The 23,913-nt window shown below is 47.2% G+C and overlaps 1 protein-coding gene across 1 annotated transcript in view; it reads right to left on the reverse strand.

Moving 5' to 3' along the window:
* RNF212B (ring finger protein 212B) overlaps window positions 1-23,913 on the reverse strand; it is a gene marked incomplete at both ends in the record, with an annotated part of 247,258 nt that overhangs the window by 34,697 nt on the left and 188,648 nt on the right. Inside the window, 2 exons of the mRNA XM_082243294.1 lie at window positions 17,970-18,003; window positions 18,546-18,603. Coding sequence (XP_082099420.1) covers window positions 17,970-18,003; window positions 18,546-18,603 — 92 coding nt within the window. The remainder of the gene's footprint in view (window positions 1-17,969; window positions 18,004-18,545; window positions 18,604-23,913) is intronic.

Genomic DNA, 23,913 nt, shown 5'->3' on the forward strand with positions numbered 1-23,913 from the left:
GTATTTAGCTCTGTAGATAATGTGTGGTGTACATTTCTTTTTATTTATTTCTATAATGAACATAAGCTTGTACCTATTACTGTGTAAACCTCTAACAATGAACACCTATTATTTGCTCCTTTTTGGTCTGCAAAAAAAAAAAAAAAAACTTGTAATATCTAAAAAAAAATGCAATAACCTGTTAATCATGTCAGTAATTCATGGCTGTCATCTGCACACTCTCTGTGTTGTCTAAGGGCTCTTTCACACGGGCGTTCCGATCAGATCCGCCTGTCAGTTTTTTAGGCGGATCTGATCGGATGCCCCATTCAGCCCTATGGAGCAGCGGATGTCAGCGATGACATGTCCGCTGACACCCGCTGCCACCCGCATCCGATCCTGTCCGTGAAATCTGGACGGATGGAAACCCTATTTTCCATCCATCCTGGGGATGGGATCGAATGGGATCGGATGAGGGCGGACAGGCAGTCTGCTCTCATCCGATTCCCCATAGAGAGCAGCGGGGCTCTGACACCTCCCGCTCCGCACACAGTGCGGAGACGGAGCTGTCATCCGCCGGCTCAGCAGGGATCGGCGGATCGATCCCCGCTGAGCAGAGAACGATCCGCAACGGAATGCGGACCCGTGTGAAAGGGGCCTTAAGTAGTCTAATTATTCCTTTCAAGTCTTATTTTTGACCACAGATCAATGGGTCTCTATGTTGTACAAAACAGGAAATTGGGAGGGTTTGAGCAGTTAAGCGAAAGACAACTGAGCAGGGGTGTTAACACTCAGTCCAGCTAAACAGATTCACCCTCCTAAATATTTCCTCTTACATCCTATTGCATTTACAGGAAAGTAAAATATTTCCTCTTACTTCCCGTTGCTTTTTTTTTAGGACAGAAAATGAAAGGAAATCACCTAAATGGGAATGGGATACAAACAGCAAAAAACAATAAAACTAAACTGACTGGGATTCTAACCCTTCCCTACTTTGTCCAAAACTAAAAATAAAAAGTTTTAGCTATAGATATACTTTCATGCAAATACCTGAGTCATTACCCTAAAAATACACTGTATATACACTATATTGTCAAAAGTATTAGGATGTCTGCCTTTACACGCACATGAACTTTAATGGCATCCTAGTCTAAAGCAGGGTACACACTAGTAGAAAATCTGCCGAAAATTCCCGCCCGATGTGAAATCGTCCGATTTTCACCTAGTGTGTACACAACTTTCAGCAGCCGATCCCGACATTTTCAACGAAAAAAAACGGAGGGACAAACACCAAAATTTTTTTCGGCTGTCTTCAGCACAACCAATTTTCGTTTAATGTGTACACAGCACGTCCGGGAAAAATCGGCTACGAAAGACCGCGCATGATCGGAAGTTACTGACAACCCTGAAGTTTATCAGAAAAAAAAACAACTAAAATGGATAATTCATATCTATCTTCGTTGTACTTGACTTTGTATGTGTATAGCAATTCATAGTTATATTACATGTTTATTCAGTTTACAGGGGATGTGTATTCTATACAGCAATGTGTATATGTCAGCATAGAGAAAACTACAGTGTTGTGAAGAATTTACATATCCATTGTCTTTGCATGTGTATTGCCAATTCATTAGTTTCAATACATGTGTATTCAGTCTACAAGGGGTGTGTATATTCTATACACCAGGGATCCTCAAACTACGGCCCTCCAGCTGTTGCAGAACTACACATCCCATGAGGCATTGTAAAACTCTGACATTCACAGATATGACTAGGCATGATGGGAATTGTAGTTCCTGAACAACTGGAGGGCCATAGTTTGATGACCACTGCTATACACTAATGTTGTTACATGATATTATATTACCACGTATGTGTGTTGGATAAATAAAAACACAACTATTAGCGCCGGTTCACATAGGAGCGACGCTACTTTCAGGGGCGACCTCCGAGGTCGCGGTGCGAGCAGCGCGCCGCGACCTCGGAGCGGCCGCCACAGACATCATAAAATTTAAGTCTATGGCGGTCGCCTCCTGGTCGCCCCAAAGAAGCTCCGGACCCTTTTTCTAGGTCAGAGCGACTTGTTTCGCTCCTATTAGAACGGGTCCGCAGCTTTCCTATGGGAGGCGACCTGCGGCGACCTGTGAGGCGACCAGGTCGCCTCACAGGTCGCCCTAGTGTGAACCGGGGCTTAATATATGAAATAAGTATTTTTTTATTTAAACAAAATCAACAAAACATTGAACACTACCCATCTCAACAGGAAATGGAAATAAATAAATTCATATAAAAACTTACCAGAACACAAATAATTAAAAAAGTGCAAATGCAAAGTAGCAAAAAAACCCTAATTTTAAAATGTAACTAAAATCATAAATTTGTGTATCGGTAATCCTGGGGCCATGATGAGTTATTATGTCCATCTGGTCCAGGATAGCGCCAATGTGATGTTGGCAGAGGTGAGGCTGGAGTTGGAGGTGGAGGTGGAGTAGGAGCCATGTACTCAGACACACAAGTGTTGTTGGTAATATTACCTCTTACACCTTTGTTGAGAACGTTCAATAAAAGGCACTCCACCATTTGTCTTTGCTCCTCAGACATGCTTCGCAGTTTATTGGCAGTCAGTAAACCAAATGCATCTGCAGCGTCATATTTTTTGTTTAGAGCTGCAGACGCCTGACTCAAAAATGTTGTAGCATCCTCAACATTTTTACGTTTCCTCTTTGCTGCAGGCAAGCGAGGTGTGGGCATGACAGTATCGCTGTCCTAGAGATGATAATGAGAAAAAACATATAAACATCTTTTGTCATTTAACTAATGTCATTAGAAATTTCACATTGAAAAAAAAAACTTACCGCCGTCCCTGAGAACTCCTGGGTCAATGATGGCTCTTGTGTGAGCGGTATCTCCTCATTGTCTTCCCTAAACAGTTCAGGTGACTCTGACTCTTGGCACGTAGATGTCATCTGCCCCAGCTCCGGAATCCTTGATCTTGTTCAATTCCTTTTTGAACACAGTGCGCAGATTGGAAATTTTATTCTTCACATAGTTAATGTCTGCATTAGGACTTATGGTTTTGCACAGCTCCACCAGCTTTCCCAAAGCCTCATTTTTAAGAACCCTGTTCGAATATTCCTTAGATTTTATTTTCCATAAGCAGGACATCTTTTGGTACTCCTCAATAAATTGGGGCAAGAAAGAAGGTGAGGTGAACTTGTCTGCCATATCTGTCACCTGCAACATACAAAAAGAATGTCAACCATCGTTTGTAATAGCATATACACTACAAAGAATATTCTGGTAAAGAAATGAATTTACCTTTGTTCGTACAGCCAAGATTCTGCGGTGGATGAACTTTGGTGATGGGGAAAAATCTGTATCACAAAGAAAAATCAGTTTCAAAAAGAGACTTCCGTAGTATAGAGGAACTTTCCAGGAGAACTTTGGGAACAATGGCGAAAGTTCAGGTTAAAAAAGGTTCATGACCAACATCTCGTGCGTTCTGTGTGCGGCTCCGCCCTTCCATATCACGCGGAGTCGGTATGTGCCCGCCAGACGCCATCTGCGACACAGGGCTACAGGAAAGATGGAGGACACCGGAGAAGGCCGCAAGAGCAGCAACCAAGCAGGTAGAGCAAAGGCAACAGCCATGAGCAGTGAAGAAATGGTGGAGATGGTGCACCTGCTAGAAAAATACGATTATGATGGACGGTTGAAGAACTACCTCAAAGCAAACGCCAGAAAGGACCAGATTCTTACGAAAATTTTGCAAATTCTGCAAAAGAAGTGTGGGGTTGAAAGATCCAAAGAGCAAGTCAGAAAGAGATGGTCAGATCTCAAACATTGAGAACCTGAGAAGCTTGCAAGTATCCACAAAATCCTAAAGAAAAGTAAGTATTGTGGCTTTTCAATCTTATGTTTTTTGCAATGTGGTTGAACTGTGCACCTGCTGTGCACCTGTTGTAAGCATACAGAATTGACATGACATGTTCTTCTTTGTAGGAAAAATCAAGAAGCACCTTTCTAAACGGAAAATATCTAGGAAAAGATATGATAACAGCACAAATGGGAAAAGTGAGCAGTGTTCAAAGCAGTGGCGGCTGGTGCTCAAAATTTTTGGGGGGGGGGGGGGGGGCGCAAAAAGAAAAATGTAATAGGTATTGCTTCGCGTCAAAAAACGCAGTAAAAAATTGCGTGACTTTGAAGTCATGGTACAGGCATGGCACAGGTGATGGTATAGGCATGGCACAGGTGATGGTATAGGCATGGCACAGGTGATGGTACAGGCATGGCACAGGTGATGGTACAGGCATGGCACAGGTGATGGTATAGGCATGGCATAGGTGATGGTACAGGCATGGCATAGGTGATGGTACAGGCATGGCACAGGTAATGGTATAGGCATGGCACAGATATGGTATAGGCATGTCACAGGTCATGGTACAGGAGATGGTATATGCCCCCTTTCAATGCAGTGACCAGCGTACATGCCCCCTTTCAATGCAGAGACCAGTGTACATGCCCCCTTTAATGCAGAGTTCAGCGTGCGTGACCCCTTCAATGCAATGAACATTGTGCTGTGCCCCCTTCAATGCAATGAACACTGTGCTATGCCCCCTTCAATGCAATAAACACTGTGCTGTGCCCCCACAATGCAGAGTTCAGCGTGCATGCCCCCTTCAATGCAACTGTGCTGTGCCCCCTTCAATGCAATGAACAATGTGCTGTGCCCCCTTCAATGCAATAAACACTGTGCTGTGCCCCCTTCAATGCAATAAACACTGTTCTGTGCCCCCTTCAATGCAATGAACACTGTGCTATGCCCCCTTCAATGCAATGAACACTGTGCTGTGCCCCAACAATGCAGAGTTCAGCGTGCATGCCCCCTTCAATGCAATAAACACTGTGCTGTGCCCCCTTCAATGCAATAAACACTGTGCTGTGCCCCCTTCAATGCAATAAACACTGTGCTGTGCCCCCTTCAATGCAATGAACACTGTGCTGTGCCCCCTTCAATGCAATAAACACTGTTCTGTGCCCCCTTCAATGCAATAAACACTGTGCTGTGCCCCCTTCAATGCAATAAACACTGCTGTGCCCCCTTCAATGCAATAAACACTGTGATGTGCCCCCTTCAATGCAATAAACACTGTGCTGTGCCCCCTTCAATGCAATGAACACTGTGCTGTGCCCCCTTCAATGCAATAAACACTGTTCTGTGCCCCCTTCAATGCAATGAACACTGTGCTATGCCCCCTTCAATGCAATAAACACTGTGCTGTGCCCCCTTCAATGCAATAAACACTGTGCTGTGCCCCCTTCAATGCAATAAACACTGTGCTGTGCCCCCTTCAATGCAATGAACACTGTGCTATGCCCCCTTCAATGCAATAAACACTGTGCTGTGCCCCTTCAATGCAATGAACACTGTGCTATGCCCCCTTCAATGCAATAAACACTGTGCTGTGCCCCCTTCAATGCAATAAACACTGTGCTGTGCCCCCTTCAATGCAATGAACACTGTGCTGTGCCCCCACAATGCAATGAACACTGTGCTGTGCCCCCTTCAATGCAATAAACACTGTGCTGTGCCCCCTTCAATGCAATAAACACTGTGCCCCCTTCAATGCAATGAACTCTGTGCTGTGCCCCAACAATGCAGAGTTCAGCGTGCATGCCCCCTTCAATGCAACTGTGCTGTGCCCCCTTCAATGCAATGAACACTGTGCTGTGCCCCCACAATGCAGAGTTCAGCGTGCGAGCCCCTTTCAATGCAGAGCGCCACAGCATTGTCCCCAATCACTGCAGAGCGCCACAGCATTGTACCCCAATGATTGCAGAGTGCCACAGCATTGTACCCCAATGATTGCAGAGCGCCACAGCATTGTACCCCAATCACTGCAGAGTGCCACAGCATTGTACCCCAATGATTGCAGAGCGCCACAGCATTGTCCCCCAATGATTGCAGAGCGCCACAGCATTGTCCCCCAATGATTGCAGAGCGCCACAGCATTGTCCCCCAATGATTGCAGAGCGCCACAGCATTGTCCCCCAATGATTGCAGAGCGCCACAGCATTGTCCCCCAATGATTGCAGAGTGCCCACAGCATTGTACCCCAATGGTTGCAGAGCGCCACAGCATTGTCCCCCAATGATTGCAGAGCGCCACAGCATTGTCCCCCAATGATTGCAGAGTGCCCACAGCATTGTACCCCAATGATTGCAGAGTGCCACAGTATTGTATCCCAATGATTGCAGAGTGCCCACAGCATTGTACCCCAATGATTGCAGAGTGGCCACAGCATTGTCCCCCAATGATTGCAGAGCGCCACAGCATTGTCCCCCAATGATTGCAGAGCGCCACAGCATTGTCCCCCAATGATTGCAGAGCACCACAGCATTTTCCCCCAATGATTGCAGAGCACCACAGCATTGTCCCCCAATGATTGCAGAGCGCCACAGCATTGTACCCCAATTATTGCAGAGCGCCACAGCATTGTCCCCCAATTATTGCAGAGCGCTACAGCATTGTCCCCCAATGATTGCAGAGCGCCACAGCATTGTCCCCCAATTATTGCAGAGTGCCAGCATTGTACCCCAATTATTGCAGAGTACCACAGCATTGTCCCCAAATTATTGCAGAGCACCACAGCATTGTCCCCCAATGATTGCAGAGCGCCACAGCATTGTCCCCCAATGATTGCAGAGCGCCACAGCATTGTCCCCCAATGATTGCAGAGCGCCACAGCATTGTCCCCCAATTATTGCAGAGTGCCAGCATTGTCCCCCAATGATTGCAGAGCGCCACAGCTTTGTCCCCCAACTATTGCAGAGTGCCAGCATTGTCCCCCAATGATTGCAGAGCACCACAGCTTTGTCCCCCAATGATTGCAGAGTGCCAGCATTGTCCCCCAATGATTGCAGAGTGCCAGCATTGTACCCCAATGATTGCAGAGAGCCAGCATTGTACCCCAATGATTGCAGAGTGCCAGCATTGTACCCCAATTATTGCAGAGTGCCCACAGCATTGTACCCCAATCGATGCAGAGACCAGCGTGCGTGCTCCCTTCAAACTTACCTGGCGGCGGCACGGCTCAGCTTCTTCCTCCTCTTCTGCGGCGGGTCCTTCTCCCTCGTCTCGGCGGCGGGAACCGGCGGGCGGCCTCTCCTTTTCTCTGAGCGGCGGTAACGGTGAGTGACTGACGCACGCACCGGCACCGCCCCCATTGCGACGTCAGCGATATCCTGGATGATGATTGGTCCAGGCTGTAGACTGGACCAATCACAGCCAGGATATCAGAAAGTGGGGGTGTCCAATCGCAAAGACTTGCGCCCAGGTTACCCCCCTACCCCCCAGAAGGCAGCCAATCGGCGCCTCTTCTGGGACGTAACCCCACCCCCCCCCAGCCACCAGTTCCTTCAGGCGAGGCCGGCGAACCCAATTTTTTTTTTTTGTACAACTTTATTTGTTCGTTTTGTTTTTTTTTTTTTTCTTTTTTTTTTGTTTTTTTTAGGGGTAGGGGGGCGGCGCCACTGGTTCAAAGATAATAATTGAAAACATGGACTCAGACACCCTTCAGAGCAGTACAGGTAGGTGCACATAATGTATTTGTGTCCTATCCAATGAACATTGCATATTTGACATATATGTAAAAAGATCTATGTATATAACTATGTATGTATATATATATATATATAACGGAATTTTTGTAAAATCTTACCTGTAAAATTCCTTTCTCTGAGTCCTCCGACAGTCGTCGCCTCTTCATATTCGTCACAATGGGGTATTAGACTTTGCTCCGAAGGAGTAGCTAGGCAACAGAATATGTTAACATTAAAGCTTTTAACATATCCCACCCACAGGGGGTGGTCCCCTCAGTCAATACCCTCCTACTTCCTGCAACCATATCTCAGTTTCAGTGGAATAGCAGTAGAGTATACAACCAAACCCCAAAAGAGGGGCGGGGGCGGCGACTGTCGGAGGACTCAGAGAAAGGAATTTTACAGGTAAGATTTTACAAAAATTCCGTTTTCTCTTACGTCCTCCGACAGTCGCCACCTCTTCATATTCGTCACAATGGGGACGTCCCAAAGCAGTGCAAACATGAGGGGAGGGAAAACGCAGCCGCGCCGTAAGGCAACGCAGTCTCCACATCAAAGAAAGGAACCTTACCAAAGGAAGGACACCAGCTGGGCAACAGGAAAAAAACTTGCTCAACAGGAGCAACAACCCAGGAAAAAACAAATAACCCAGGGATAAAAACGTATCCCAACAGCCAGGGGTCCAAAACAAAAGGACCCTAAGGAACTGCCGCACTAGGAACCTTGCGGCCAAAGGAAGCATCTGCCGATGCCTGAACATCTACTCTGTAGAATTTTGTGAAAGTGTGTACGGTCGACCAGGTCGCCGCCTTACACACCTGGGCCACAGAAGCCCCATGACGACAGGCCCAAGACGTACTCAGACATCTAGTAGAGTGCGCCTTCACAGGCACAGGAGGAACTTTCCCCTGCAAAGCATATGCCTGTTCAATGGTCTGTCTGATCCATTTGGCGATGGTAGAAGCCGACGCCGCCATACCCTTCCGAGGACCCTCCGGAAGAACAAACAAAGAATCCGACTTGCGAAAAGACTCAGTCGATTTAAGGTAAACCCTTATCGCCCGAACAACATCCAAAGAGTGCAACCTCACCTCCTTCGGATGTTTAGGCTTCGCGCACAGCGAAGGCAAGACAATATCCTCATTGAGATGGAATGCCGAAACTTGCTTCGGAAGAAAAGAAGGATTAGGTCGCAAGACCACCTTATCCAAGTGAATGACCAGATACGGAGACTTGCAGGACAAAGCCGCCAGCTCCGACACTCTGCGAGCCGAAGTGATCGCCACCAAAAAGGCGACCTTTTTGGACAACATGGACAACGAGATCTCCCTGATCTGTTCAAAGGGAGCACGTTGTAACACAGATAGAACGAGATTCAAGTCCCAAGGAGGCAGAGGTTCCCTCCTAGGAGGGACCAGATGCCGCACTCCTTGAACAAAAGTGGCAACCAAGGAGTTAGAAGCCACAGGACGTTGACCGTAGCCAGCTCCAAACGCTGGTCGACACCCGTTTGAAGGAAGGACAACACTCGAGAAACCGAGTACGTGCGAGGTGAAAACCCCCTGGACTCACACCAGGCAAAATAGGCCTTCCAAGTACGGTAATAGACCTTCCCTGAGGAAGGTTTCCTCGCGTTGATCAAAGTGTGAATGACCTCAGGGGAGAGACCCCTATCCTTCAGGACCTCGGTCTCAACAGCCAGGCCGTCAAAGCCAGCGACTGTAAAGCAGGATGGAATATCGGGCCCTGAGACAGGAGATCGTCTCGAAGAGGTAGACGCCATGGGGCGTCGACCGCCAGATTCACGAGGTCTGCGTACCAGGACCGGCGAAACCTGGACAGCAATTGAATTGGTGGAAACGCATACATCAGTCTGTACTGATGCCACGGGGCTACCAACGCGTCTGATGCGTCTGCCCGAGGGTCGCGCGTCCTTGCCACGAACCTTCTCACCTTGTTGTTCAGACGAGACGCGAACAGGTCCACATCTGGAAGACCCCACTTCGCGCACAACATCTGGAAGACAGCCGGGTGGAGAGACCATTCCCCCTGATCCAGGGTCTGGCGACTCAGATAGTCCGCCTGCCAGTTCTCCACCCCCGGAATGTGAACTGCCGTTATCGCCGGGACATGAGTCTCGGCCCAAGACAGAATGTCGGCCACTTCCCGAGCCGCTCGGGCACTCCTGGTGCCCCCTTGGTGGTTGATGTAGGCCACCGCCGTGGCATTGTCCGTCTGCACCCGAACCGGACAGCCCTGCAGTCGGTCCGTCCAGCGACGAAGGCAGAGATTTATCGCACGCAATTCCAGAATGTTGATCGAAAGGGAGGACTCCCCCTCCGACCAAGTTCCCTGGGCGGACAGAACGCCCAGAACACCACCCCAGCCCGACAGGCTGGCATCCGTGGTGATCACTGTCCATGAGATAGGACGAAAGGACTTGCCCCCCGATATAATCGGGGACTGGAGCCACCACAGAAGATCCCTTCTGGTGCGAAGGCTCAACGAAATTAGAAGATCCAGAGATTGGGGTCGCCCGTCCCACTTGGACAGGATCTCCGCCTGGTGAACCCGTGTGTGAAACTGGGCGAAGGGAATCGCCTTGAAAGCCGAGACCATCAATCCCAGACATCTCATGCACGTCCGGAGGGACGAGCACGGACTGTCCCTGAGGGACCTGACTTCCTCCTGAAGAGTCCTGAGCTTGTCTTCCGGCAGGAAGACCTTCGCCTGGATCGAGTCCAGGATCATTCCCAGGTAGGGAAGACGAACCGACGGACTCAGCGTCGACTTTGAAAAATTTATCGTCCAACCAAACTCCTGTAGAGTTTGCATCGTGACGGACAGGTCCTTTTCCAGACCATGGCTGGACGCAGACCGAACCAGAATGTCGTCCAGATACCCCAGGACAGAGATGCCCTGAGCTCTCAACAAAGCCAGAAGGGGAGCAAGCACCTTGGTGAAAACCCGAGGAGCCGAGGCGAGACCAAAAGGCAACGCCACAAATTGGTAATGATCCTCCGCAATGGCGAATCGAAGGAACCTCTGGTGACCCTCGAAAATCGGGATGTGAAGGTACGCATCCTTCAGATCGATGGAGGCCATGAATTCCCCCGGAACCAGGGAAGCCACCACCGACCGCAGGGACTCCATGCGGAACTTGCGAACCCGCACAAAGCGGTTCAAAGCCTTTAAGTCCAGAATTGGACGAACCTTGCCCTCCTTTCTGGGCACAGTGAACAGATTGGAATAAAACCCCCGAAATCTGTCCCGATGAGGCACCGGAACCACCACTCCCTGAGCCCTCAGGTCCCGCACCGCTAAGTGCAGGTCCCGCAAACGCTCCGGAGACAGCTGAAGATTTGAGGGAAAGAATCTGCTCTCCGGCCGAGAGAGAAACTCGATCTTGTAGCCAGATCGAACGATTTCCTGAACCCACCGGTCCCGCACGCGGGCCAGCCAGGGTTGAAGAAAAAAGAGCAAGCGTCCCCCCACCCCAGAACTGGGTGAGGGCGCCCCTTCAGGCCGCACTGTTATGGGTAGAGGGTCCGGACTGACCGGACTTCTGTTTACCAGACCACGGCTTCTTTTGGGAGCCTTGACCCTTGAACGGTTTGCCCTTGTAGTGCGACCGAAAGGCACGAAAGGACCCCTGAGGAGGCCGAAAATTAGTATGCTTCTTACCAGGAGCCCCCTTAGCCTTGGGGAAGTGGGGCAAGAGCGTGCTCTTACCGCCCGTGATCCCCTTAATCAACGTATCCAAGGACTCCCCAAAAAGGCGAGATCCATCATAAGGCAGATTGGCTAAGGTCTTGCGCGAAGATTGGTCCACCGACCAACACTTCAACCAAACCAGGCGGCGAGACAACACCGCCACGCTTTGTACACGTGCAGCCAACGGCACTAAGTCCAAGTCCGCATCACACAGGTACATGACACCCTGATGGATTTGATCCACCATATCCAATGTCGCCGGCGAGGCCGAATCAGCCACTAGGACGCGCCTAAGCACCTGCGTCCAACTTGCGACAGCCTGGGCTGCCATAAGAGAGGCAAACAGAGCTTTAAGCATCGAACCCGTAACAGAATAAGTATGACGGGCAAGAGACTCCATTCTCCTATCCGTGGCATCTCGGAACACCGGGGTATCCTCTGCAGGAATCGCAGTGAATTTGTTCAAAACCGCAATGGCGTGATCCACCGGGGGTGGCACACACCACCGTTCATCAGTGGCAGGCGTGAAAGGATAACGCAGCCTGAACCTACTTGGCACAGCAAAAGGTTTGCGTAAATTGCGCCATTGTTCCTTAACAGCGCGCTGAAAATCATCAGTGCAGGGAAAGACCTGCGATGTCTTGCGTCTTTTCTGCGTCCCATAAGCGGCCAAGGCAGCGGGAGGACACAGTTCATCCTGCAAACGCAGCGTTTGTTTTATAGAAGCAACCAATTCATCCATGATTGCAAGCTCTTCAGGCGAGCCAGGGGGAGAATTATCAACCCCTTCAACCTCAGCCTCCACCTCGGACCCCACGAGATCCAGGGAGGAACGGGACCCTGATAAGGAGACCCCAGCCATAGCAGCCCCATCACCTTCACCCTCAGAATCAGAGGAAATAGAAACTCTGGGTCTTTTAGTGGATTGAGCAGCCACCAGCATCTGCACCTGAGCAGCAAGGTTAGCCACCACTTCGGCTAAATCCCCCCCTGGGGGGGAAACAGCAGTCCCCTGGCTGCCCACCAAGGTGGCAGGAAATTTGCCCTCCTGAGAATCCATTTGCCCCAAAAAAATATGCCGGAGAATAAAGGGTTAACTGCCCCTTTAACAAGCGCGGCGAGCGCAGCCCACCGCACACACACACACAAGCACAATGAGACCCCCACAGGGATAAAACTGAACACAGGCAATGGATATAGGAAGGAACAGAAGGATAAAACCTGAGGAGACCCCTGCTGCTGCTGCCGCCTCGATCGGTGCACCCAGGAAAGAGGAAGTGATGCAATCAGGGCGCTCTATTAAAGCCTATGGAAGGCTACAAGAAAATGGCCGCCCGCAGCGAAAACATGCGGCTGGAGCGAGCGCAGGCAAAATGGCACCGTTTGGCGCCGAAACCGCCGCTCCCCCACTACTGTGATGCATAGAACACCACCCATGTAAAAAACATGGCGGATCGCCGCAGCGATCGCTGTATCGTGCCCCAAACATGACAAAAACATGCCCCACAGCACACAGCCCTTCACACTGTACACAGGCTGACACAGACAGTGCCACACAGCCCCCCCCCCTGCAGCCCACAGCATGCAGCCAGAGCGATAGGGAGACAAACAGTGTGAACAGAGGCAGGTTACACAGTCCCAGACTGACACCTCCCCCGACAGACAGGTCCCCACATAGACACACTTACCTCATAATGGCATGGGGAACCCGCACAGGCGAACAAGCCGCTGCACATGAGGCAGGGAGAGTCGCATCCAGGACGCACAAAATCGGGGTTAAGAAACCGCACAACGTCCATTGAGGTAGCCACCTCACCAATCATCCCTGCACCGAACAGGGATGGGTCGTTCACTGCGCCAGGAGCGTTACCTGGCTGAACGCTCGACGGCAGGCTGGGAAGCCACTGACCCACGACCTGCGACCAGGGGGATCAGCCCGAGACCCAGCCCGCACGAATCCTCTTCATCAGAAGAACTAACTAATGCTGACAAAAAGAACAGCTAAGTAAAGAGAGAGAAAAAACTCAAACAAAAATCAAAAAAGAAGAGAAAGGCTGAGGCAAAAAGCCCCAGCATAGAGAGATCCAGCTACTCCTGACAAGCTAGACATTGAAACTGAGATATGGTTGCAGGAAGTAGGAGGGTATTGACTGAGGGGACCACCCCCTGTGGGTGGGATATGTTAAAAGCTTTAATGTTAACATATTCTGTTGCCTAGCTACTCCTTCGGAGCAAAGTCTAATACCCCATTGTGATGAATATGAAGAGGCGGCGACTGTCGGAGGACGTAAGAGAAATATATATATATATATATACAAATATATTCTGTATATATATATTAGAGAGAGAGAGAAAGAGAAAATAATGTGGATTTCTAAAAAGTGTACAATCACATTTTTTTCGCCGTGCAGAATACTACAGTTAATGTCATTTTTTATAATCTACAGTCGTACAGGTAGATGTCAGTGATGAGGATAGTTCAAAGACAATGGATACAACTAGTATACAAGATCTACAATTTGAAGAGGAAGCACTGGAGAACATTGCCAGCAAAGATCTGTCATGCACAGGTGGGTTTAATTATACAGTATTTAATATAATTAAAAACTGTCTCTCTATGCTATTGTTCACAAGTCTCTCAGCCATTTTTTTTAGAAAAGTTGAGTATTATATTAGAAACAAAAAAGGTCAACAACACCCCCTGTAAACTTTTGCTTTTCTGTATAATAAGGTGTGGGCACAACCACTGCGAATGAAGATAATATACATTCAACATACCCTGATTCTGCGATTGACATCCAAGATGACATTCCCAATCTAGATGTGAGCTTGTATGGAGAAAATGTTGACGCTCATGTTTCTTCAAGAATACATGACAGTGAGTATGTCTCCTACACATGTATTGTACATATATAATGAACATTATCGTTACAACAATTTTGGTTTGATAAATGTCTTTATTATTACAGGCCGCGGTGTGGATAGTGGAACCATTGCACGACTGACCATGGATTTGTTCCACTGCTGTCACGAATTAGAAAAAATAAGGGATGCAGCTAAAGTTTTAAGTCAAAAATTGCAGGACTTTATCGACATACTTTGTAAAATTCAACGGAACTGAAGACCTGACCCCCCCCCCCCCCCCCCCAACTAGTGAAACAAAAATCTCAGGGCCTCAGGCTGGGACTTATAGCCTTTCACTAGTTTGGGTGCTGTCATGTCCTCAGCTCTGAGGGGTTCATGCTGGAACTTGCAAACCTTGGCAGGTCCATTCACAGGACTACAAGTCCCAGCATGACATACTGATCAGTGCCCATCACTGTGGGTCCTGTGGAAAATTGTGTAATAATGTTGTTTTTTTGTTTTAAACATGTCATTGACCTTCCACAGTAATTCTATGAGGTCTGTTATATTTTTTGCAGGCTGCATAGAATTTTTTGAAGTTATATGCATGTTTTCACAGAGATAATCATCTCCAATATTGTGCTCTGACACAGGGATACAGTTGTCTGCCAAACCCAGTACATCCCCTTCCCTTAAATACCCTCCCACCCCCCTCCATTAGTATATTTCATTAATCTTAGTAAAAGTAAGGTTAATTTATATTGTGCAACTATCTCCTCACCTGGAATCAAGATGGAAGACAATGACACTCCTACGTACTGTAATTATGTAAAAATGACATTGTTTGCCTAATAAAAAGTGTTCACTTTTCTTATAATATTAGAGGTGAATTCAAGATGACATTGCACAACGTTACTGTACTATATAGCACTTTGTAGACACTTTAATGTTTGAAAATGTTAACAAATTAATGAAACAATTTGCACCAGGGAAATGATGCCCACTTTATCATTATACTATGTTTTTGGTTATGTAAAAATGTAGCAATAAAGTATATTTTTCTGTTACTGGAAGTACAGTTTCTGTCTAATTATTTGAACATCAGATATGGTCTTTTATGGTCAATAGGCTTATGTTAACTGATCAATGAATTGGTATGTCTAGATGCAAATCTAGAAGACAAGAGAATCATGACGTGTGTATCAATATACAAAAATATTTATTATTAAATTATAACACTCTGAACAAGAAAAAATATTAAATGAACTGTAAAAATGTAACAAACTATGTGATGCAACAGGCATATAACATGAAAAACAACAATTTCTGCTGGGTAATTATAATAGGGAAACAATAACAGTTTAAGGAATATGCACATCCTGACGGTTACATGTTATTTTGCCACTCCACTGCACCAACCCCATTTAAATAATTAATGTAGTTTAGCCTGTTTTGTTTTTGAGTGGCTAGTCCAGAACGGCCCATGCCAATGGGTGTCATGACATCCAGATGTTCATGCTCCTGTTCGCCAGATGTGTTCCCTGCCCTTGCTGGATCCTCATCAAATTGATGCGCAGAAATGTATTTAGCTGCATGTCTCAGAAGAAAGTTATGTAGAATACAGCAACACAGAACAAGATTGTTCACTTTGTATATGGCCAGGTTGATGGTAGTCAGGAAAATCCGAAACTGATTTGCCATAATTCCAAAGGTGTTCTCCACTACACGCCTAGCCGGAGACAGTCGATAATTGAATATTCGCTGTTCTCGTGTGAGATTGCGCATAGGGAATGGTTTTAATACATTTTCCGAGAGTGCAAAGGCGTCATCTGCCACGAATATGAAATTCAATTTTTCAATGTTATCCTCAGGTGCAGGCAAATTTAGATTTCCGTTCACCAACCTTTTATAAAATTCGGTCTGATCAATAACCCCGGCATCCGAATTACGACCGTTCTTCCCGATGTCCAGATATATAAATTCATAGTTGGAATTTACCACAGCCATCAAAATTATACTAAAAATGCCCTTGTAGTTATAATAATAGGAACCCGATTTTGGGGGAGGGCTAATTCGAACATGTTTACCGTCCACAGCTCCTCCACAGTTCGGAAAGTTCCACTGCTGGTTAAATCGGACTCCGATCTCCTTCCAATCCTCTGCAGTTGTAGGGAACTGATAACATACAAAAAACAAAAAATATAAACATTTTTAGGATCAATACATATGTTTTTAGGTTTTTGCAAATTGAACAGGCATACTCAACAATTATCAATTTAGTCTAAAATACATGTATATATGTATATATACCTTTATGTATTCTTCCTGGAGGACTTGGATGACGGCATTACAGGTTTCAGGTATTATAACTCCAAGGGCTTGCGGAGAGATGCCTGTCGTGAACTTTAGATCCTGTAAGCTTCTGCCTGTGGCCAGGTAACGCAAGGTGGCTATTAATCGCTGTTCAGCAGTGATAGCCTTCCGCAGAATAGTATTCTGCTTTTGGATGTATGGCCGCACTGCACTCAGGAGTACTTGGAAGCACTCGTCAGTCATCCGTAAATAGTTCCTGAAGTCATCAGGATTGTTCTCTTTCAATTCCCTCAGTAGTGACATATGAGAGAACTGGTCACGGTTCAGCAGCCACCTCTTGCACCATGCTCCCCTCTTCTTCATCTTCCCTTTCTGCTGCCTTTGGATAGCCAGGACTCCAAGACCAAGTATAGCAAGGGTCTCGGATGTTTCGATCTCCATCTTCCAAGATCGTTGTATAACGAAAAAGGTGATAAATCTCGAAGATTCTGAAAAATCCGAGGCGCAGTTCCACTAATGTTTCGAGCAAAAGCCACGTCACATCCGGAAGAAGGAAGGCGTGGCCTCGGGGGTCACACGTATACGTACTTACATCACACTCTACGAACAAAACGTCAACAAAAAAAACAAAAATCGGACGAGAAATTTCGTGAACATTTATGCACTGTCAACTAAAAACGGTTGTGAACGCGAGCATGAGAGAGAAAAATCGGAGGATATTTCGTCCGATTTTCATCAAGTGTGTACGGCCCTTTAGTCCGTAGGGTTCAATATTCAGTTGGCCCACCTTTTGCAGCTATAACAGCTTCAACTCTTCTGGGAAAGCTGTCCACAAGGTTTATATGGGAATGTTTGACCTTTCTTCCAGAAGCGCATTTGTAAAGGTCAGGGACTGATGTTCGACGAGAAGGCTGGGCATGCAGTCTCTGTCATCCCAAAGGTGTTCTGTTGGGTTGAGGTGCAGGCCAGTCAAATTCCTCCACCCCAAACTCGCTCATCCATGTCTTTATGGACCTTGCTTTGTGTACTGGTCCAAATCATTTGGTGGAGGGGGGATTATGGCGTGGGCATGTTTCTCAGGGGTTGGGCTTGGCCCCTTAGTTCCACGGAAGGGAACTATTAAGACTTTAGAATACCAAGACATTTTGGAATATTTCATCCACAGTTTGGGGATGGCCCCTTCCTGTTCCAACATGACTGCGCACCACTGCACAAAGCAAGGTCCATAAAGACCTGGATGAGCGAGTTTGGGGTGAAAGAACTTGACTGGCCTGCACAGAATCCTGACCTCAACCCTTATTGTGTCTAAAAGTGGACCATGCCAAAAGAGGTGAAACACAAAAAAATATATAAAATAACGGCTTTTAGTTCCCATATATAAGAGGGAGAGAAGTAGTAATTGTAATTAAGTTTAAAATTTCTCTCTTTCTTTCGTTCATCCATACTCCTACTATTGAAAAGAATGAAATAATGTAGTTTAGTTTGTAGTTTGTTTTTAAATAGTCATAGTCACTTACCTATAGGACATGCTGTGACCAGACAAAGGAGAACCTAAAAATAAAGGGTGTCAAAAAAGGGGAAATTGATTCCTGCTCTTTTCTTTTTACTTGTTTATTCTCTTTATTTTGTGTCTATTATATTGTGTATTTACAGCTATTACGTGGTACAATGCCAAATTAATTGGACTAAATCTTGAGGCAAAAAAGTACTTTTTTCTATAAACTTGAGTCATTGGAATCTGATCAATGTCCATCACTAGCCAGACAGCAGTACTATTAGCAATGCTCTGTTACAGCAGTGCTTCAGTAAGAGCTATCTCAGCTCTTGCTTCCTCTGGCAAGGTTTCCACACTCACAGTAGGAAGTGAAGTGATGTAAAAACAATTCCACCAAGTTACCATGGAAACATGCTGCAAAATTCCACTTCTGCATTAAAGAATATAGTGTTCCTGTGGTTTGTTCACACTTCAGAAATAAGAGACTGATGCTGATTTGGTGGCCAACCCTGCCATTTTGTAAAATGTAGATAAATAGCGCCACTAAAACTTGGCTTTCAGTTTTCAAAAGACCCAACTTTCATCAATACAATCTTACCCTGACTGGAACTCATCGGAGTGGTTCTGTCCTGTGCTCTGCTTGCTGATGGTGGTTGCTACAGCCATGAGAAAGATACATAAGATGAAATATATCCTCAGTAACATATAGGAGTAATTAGCAGTAAACATAGAGATAAAAGCATAGATCAAAATATTTGTTTCTCCTAATACTTCACATAGGTCAGTGGTGATCACTAACACTAACAGGCACAGCTGCCACCATTGCTGGGGAAAGGATTGGCTGCCCTCCACTGTTTGTGTTTGTAAATAACCTATCTGCTAATACCAGAGTTAGTTAGTTATAGACAGGTACTTCCTTTTCCTGTCCCTGATAGCTGGGTCAGAAATCCTGATTGGAGGACTGTGAGATCTTTATAAAGGGGAGTTTCCAAGAACTAGAAACAGAACCGAGCCAAATGACTTAATGCACACTGGAGCTGCTGTATTTCACCCAGATCAGAAGCAGAGACTACATGGTAAGTATTCCTATGCTCTATAGGTTTAACTCCTTCTTTTGTATCGTATTTGAATCCTTGTGACAGTCACATCTCCATCCTATTGTTATTATGTCACAAGCACAGTGCAAGAAAGATTTTTGCTATTGTATATGTGTAGTGGTCACCTTCCAGTATATTAGTAGGTGAACCAGTTTATTGCAATAGTCTATATGCTGTACAACCTCTGTTATTTTAGTTAACACTTTCCCTTCTGGTCTGTGATTCTATAGCTAGTTTTAGCTCAGGGCTCAATACCCAGCATAGGTAGAGCCAGGTTAGGCCTCCGATGGCCAATTGGTAGTTAAAGGTCTGGTTGCATGGCAGATTCAACTCTACTAGGAACTAAGCAGTGTTGCCAACCTATCAAATTGAAATTTACCAGCATGACACCCATCTCACGGCCAAGTTTTTCCTGACATTTACCAAAAGTTATAAAATAGAATCTCAAGAGAAAAGAATTTTACGGTAAGTTCTTACAAAAATTCTATTTTCTCTTACGTCCTCTGACAGACGCAGCCTCTTCCAAGTTTCATCACTATTGGGACGTCCTAAAGCAGTGCATGTGTGAGGGGTGGCACAAGACGCAACCAACAGAATGGTAACATGCCAACAAGACCAGAACAAAACATGGCCAACAGGGCAACAAACTCTCAACCAACAGGAGCTAACCCCAGAACAACAAATTCACCCCAAGAAGAGAAAGACATGTCTCTTCAACAAACCGCAGTGAACAAAACTTTGCGGCCAAGGAAGCATCCGAGGATGCCATCACGTCAATTTAGTCTAATTTTGTAAAAGTGTGTACAGGCGACCAGGTCGCCGCTTTACACACCTGAGCCACAGAAGCCTGATGGCAAAAAAACCCAAGAGGCACTCACGGCTCTAGTAGAATGTGCCCTCACAGGGAAAGGAGGAACCTGACCCTTGAGTGAATAGGCCTTAACAATAGTCTGTCTGATCCATTTAGAAATTGTTGCAGAGGACGCAGCCGAACCCTTCCAAGGTCCCTCAGGAAGGATAAACAGGGAATCAGACTTCCGAAAGGATTCCATGGCCAACAGGTAAACCCTGATCGCCCAAACCACAACCAACGAATGCAAGGCAAATTCCTTGGGATGCTTAGGCTTCGCACAAAGCGAAGGCAAAACAATATCTCCATTAAGGTGGAAGGCAGACACCACCTTAGAGAGAAAAGACTGGTTGGGTCGCAGGACACCAGACCATTAATAGTGCCCAACGCCAACCATTGCTCCACACCTTTCTGCAAGAAAGCCAGGACCCTCGCCACCGAAAAGGAGCGAGGATGCAACCCTTGCGACTCACACCAGGCAATGTACGCCTTCCAGGTACGATGATAAATCTTCCTGGAGGTAGCCTACCAAGCTCTCTGCAAGGTAGGAAAAACAGCATCGGAGAGACCCTGTCTCTCAACACCTGGCCTTCAACCGCCATGCCGTTAAAGCCAGAGACTATAAAAAACAGGATGGAAGATCGGTCCTTGAGACAGCAGATCTTCTCTCAGAGGTAGCCGCCAGGGAGGCTTGACGACCATCTTTACGAGGTCTGCGCACCAAGACCGACGAGGCCAGTCTGGGCCACCAGAATCACTTGTACCTGTTCCAACGCAAACCTGCGGAGGAACCTGGACAACAGTTGAATCGGGAGAAAGGCATAAACCAGCTGGTACTGGTGCCAAGGCACCACCAGTGCATCTGCGGCGTCTGCTAGAAGATCTCGAGCCGTAGCCACAAATCTTTCCACCTTTCTGTTGAGACGAGACGCAAACAGATCCACGTCCGGAGTCCACCACCAGGCACACAAAAACAGGAGCCAAAAACACCTCTGGATGCAGGGACCATTCCCCCTGATCCAAGGACTGACGACTCAGAAAGTCCGCCTGTCAGTTCTGCACTCCCAGAATATGAACAGCAGAGATAGCTGGAACGTGCGCCGTCGCCCAAGTCAGAAACCCGGCCACTTCCTTGGCCGCCCGGGCACTCAAGGTTCTCCCTTGAAGATCGATGTAAGCCCCAGCCGTGGCAATGTCGGACTGAACCCGAACCAGGAGGTTGTACAGCCGAGGCGTCCAAGGAGCAGGCAGAGTTTGATCACCCTGAACTCCAGGACATGGATCAGAAAGGAAGATCGACAGATCACCCAACAGGGTCGGGTGATAACCCACTCTCAACAGGAATTTGTCTAGATACCCGAGGATCGCAATCCTGTAATGTTCCGGTACCTTTGGTACCCTAAATTACACTTTCCACAAGTGTATGCGCCCTACCATTTACTTTTGGAAAGGTGCGCATACACCTTTAAGACTGGAGCTGTCATCACTCAGCGCCGGACTAGATAGCTATTTAAGGCGTCGGCTCTCACTCACATGTGTTCGTCAAACACCCTTATCTGGATGCTAACCTTGCTTGAAGCTTCCATGCTTGCAAGCTTACTTCGCTGACGGAACCTCGCTGCGCTGATCCCTGTATCCCGCTACTGGATCATCCGCCTTTCCTGAACCACCCTTCGGCTGTATCGCTAATAGTGCTAAGTACCCCGCAGGGGAATTCTCTATAAACTTATACTAAGCTTACACTATCTAGCTCTGCATAGTAGAGACTGTTTATCACATCTGCATAAACTAGATTGCTAGCTCTTGAGACTACTGCTACTTTTCTGCACTGGGTTGATCTCTTTTGTATGTCCACCTGCTATTCTATCATCTGCTATCATACAACATTGTTAAACCTTCCTGCATCCATCTGCTACTGTCTCACCTTCAAGTGTCTATCACCTACCACCTCCACTCAACCTATCCCTCAAACCTTCATCATTGTGTTACCACATATATAAAGTCACTCTAGGAACCAGCTTGCTAATTGTGTGTATTTACTGGCTGAAATAAGACCTTCCACACATGATGAGTCATTGAGGTTGGGAATGGTATCTCAGCATATCTCTTACATGACAACTGACGTGGAACTATTTCTGCAGCTGAAAATCCACACCATATAAGAAACGCAGGAGCGTTACAAATCCCCCCTAGCAGGAACAAGGCTAACAGCCCAGGCAAACCTTGGTGAAGCCTCCGGGTACTGGGAATAGAGGTGAATAAAAGACCCCAAAACTTTTCCTGCCGAGGAAACGGCACCACCACTCCATGCGCAAGCGGAGCCCACACCGCCTCCCTGGGAGCCCACAAATGATCCCGGAGATAAATGGAGACACGGTGGAAAAGAACCTGTCTTCCGGGCGAGACCGAAATATGGGCTTGAACCCTGAACAAACTAGTTTGTGAACCCATGAGTCCTGAACAAGAAATGCCCAGGGTTCTGGAAGGCAAGGCAGACTGTCCCCCACTCCCGAAGAAGGTGAGGGTGTCCCTTCATGCAGAGGATGAACCGTCCTCTGAACCGGACTGGCTATGCTCGGACTCATCCAACCAAGCCGTCTCATCCTCTCCGGAGGCTCTGAACGGTTTACCTTTTTCCTGCGCCGGGAGGCACGAAAAAGCCCCCGGTGAGCCTTGAAAGAAGGACCCCGCCACGCACAGGGTTTTTTTTTACTTTTCGGGAATTGGGGCAGGAGGGTACTCTTACCCCCTGTGAGACCCTTGACAATCTCATCCAAGGAGTCATTAAAAAGGCGTTCCCCCAAATAGGGGATTTTAGACACAGATTTTTGCCGACCAGCTCTTCAGCCACACCATTCGGCGGAGTGCAATCCCCACCACAGACAATCTTGCGACCAGGGGAGCCTCATCCAGGGCCGCATCACACAGGTACACAATGGCCTTGGGCCATTTGGTCTGTGAGCTCGATGAGAGTCGGGGGAACAAACTCTGCCAGAAACCAGCACGGACGCGAATACAGGCTGGAGGAGCGAGCCCGCCACCAAGTACACGTGGTGGGAAAGTAACTCCATGCGCCTGTCCATCGTTTTTTTTAAACACCCGGGAGTCCTCCACGGGTACCATTGTGGATTTATTCAACCTGGAAATAGTGTGGTCCACCTTAGGTGACACCGTCCAGCGATTGGAAACCGGGTCCGCAACGGCCTTGAAAACACTTGGACACCGCCAGCACATGCTTAACGCGACACCACTGTTCGTTCACGTTATCGTGAAACTGCTCGGGGCAGGGGAAAACCTGACCCGACTTCTGGGCTTTGCGGGAGCCGAAGACAACCCACATACCTGACTGGGTGGGCTCATCATCAATGTTCAAGGAAAAATAAAAACTGAGACCGGTGTCCCAGCAGGGTATCCTAGGTCCTACTCCTGAGCTAGGCAGCAAGAAACTGATTAGTAAGCTCTAAGCTGGGGGTAATGTCGAGAGGGACAGCCCCTAAGGTGTGTCAACTTTAAGCTTTTTTAATGTAAGCTTTTTAATGAAGTTTCACTACCTAGCATGCTCCTGCAGAGGGTGCCATTACCCAATAGTGATGAAACTTGGAAGAGGCTGCCTCTGTCAGAGGACGTAAGAGAAATTACGGTTTTAGGTGCAAATTTCAGTATTTAGGCTACAAACAAGTACATGCAATTAGCAATGTGATTTAAGGTAGATATTAAGGCAAAAAACATATTTCTTATTTTGTTTTCAATATAGTAGGTAAGTAGCTTAGGAACAGGACTCAGGAGGGCGAGAAATTAGAATGGGCAGGCATACACCTGAAGTTGACTTTCAGTGACACTAACAGCAGTGTGCAGCAGCACATATGGTAATGACACCTCACCAACATAACATGTCCCCCTCCTGAGTCACAGTGACAGTCTCCCTCCACGTCAGGTGGTCCCTTCGGTCTACTCCAGTCCAAACAGCACTGAGAGTCCCACTCCTGGCTTGCCCTGCTCCCGTTTGGCAGACTGGCACA

This window comes from Pelophylax lessonae, assembly GCF_965119305.1.
Source record: "Pelophylax lessonae genome assembly, chromosome: 1".
Taxonomy (NCBI): Eukaryota; Metazoa; Chordata; class Amphibia; order Anura; family Ranidae; genus Pelophylax; species Pelophylax lessonae.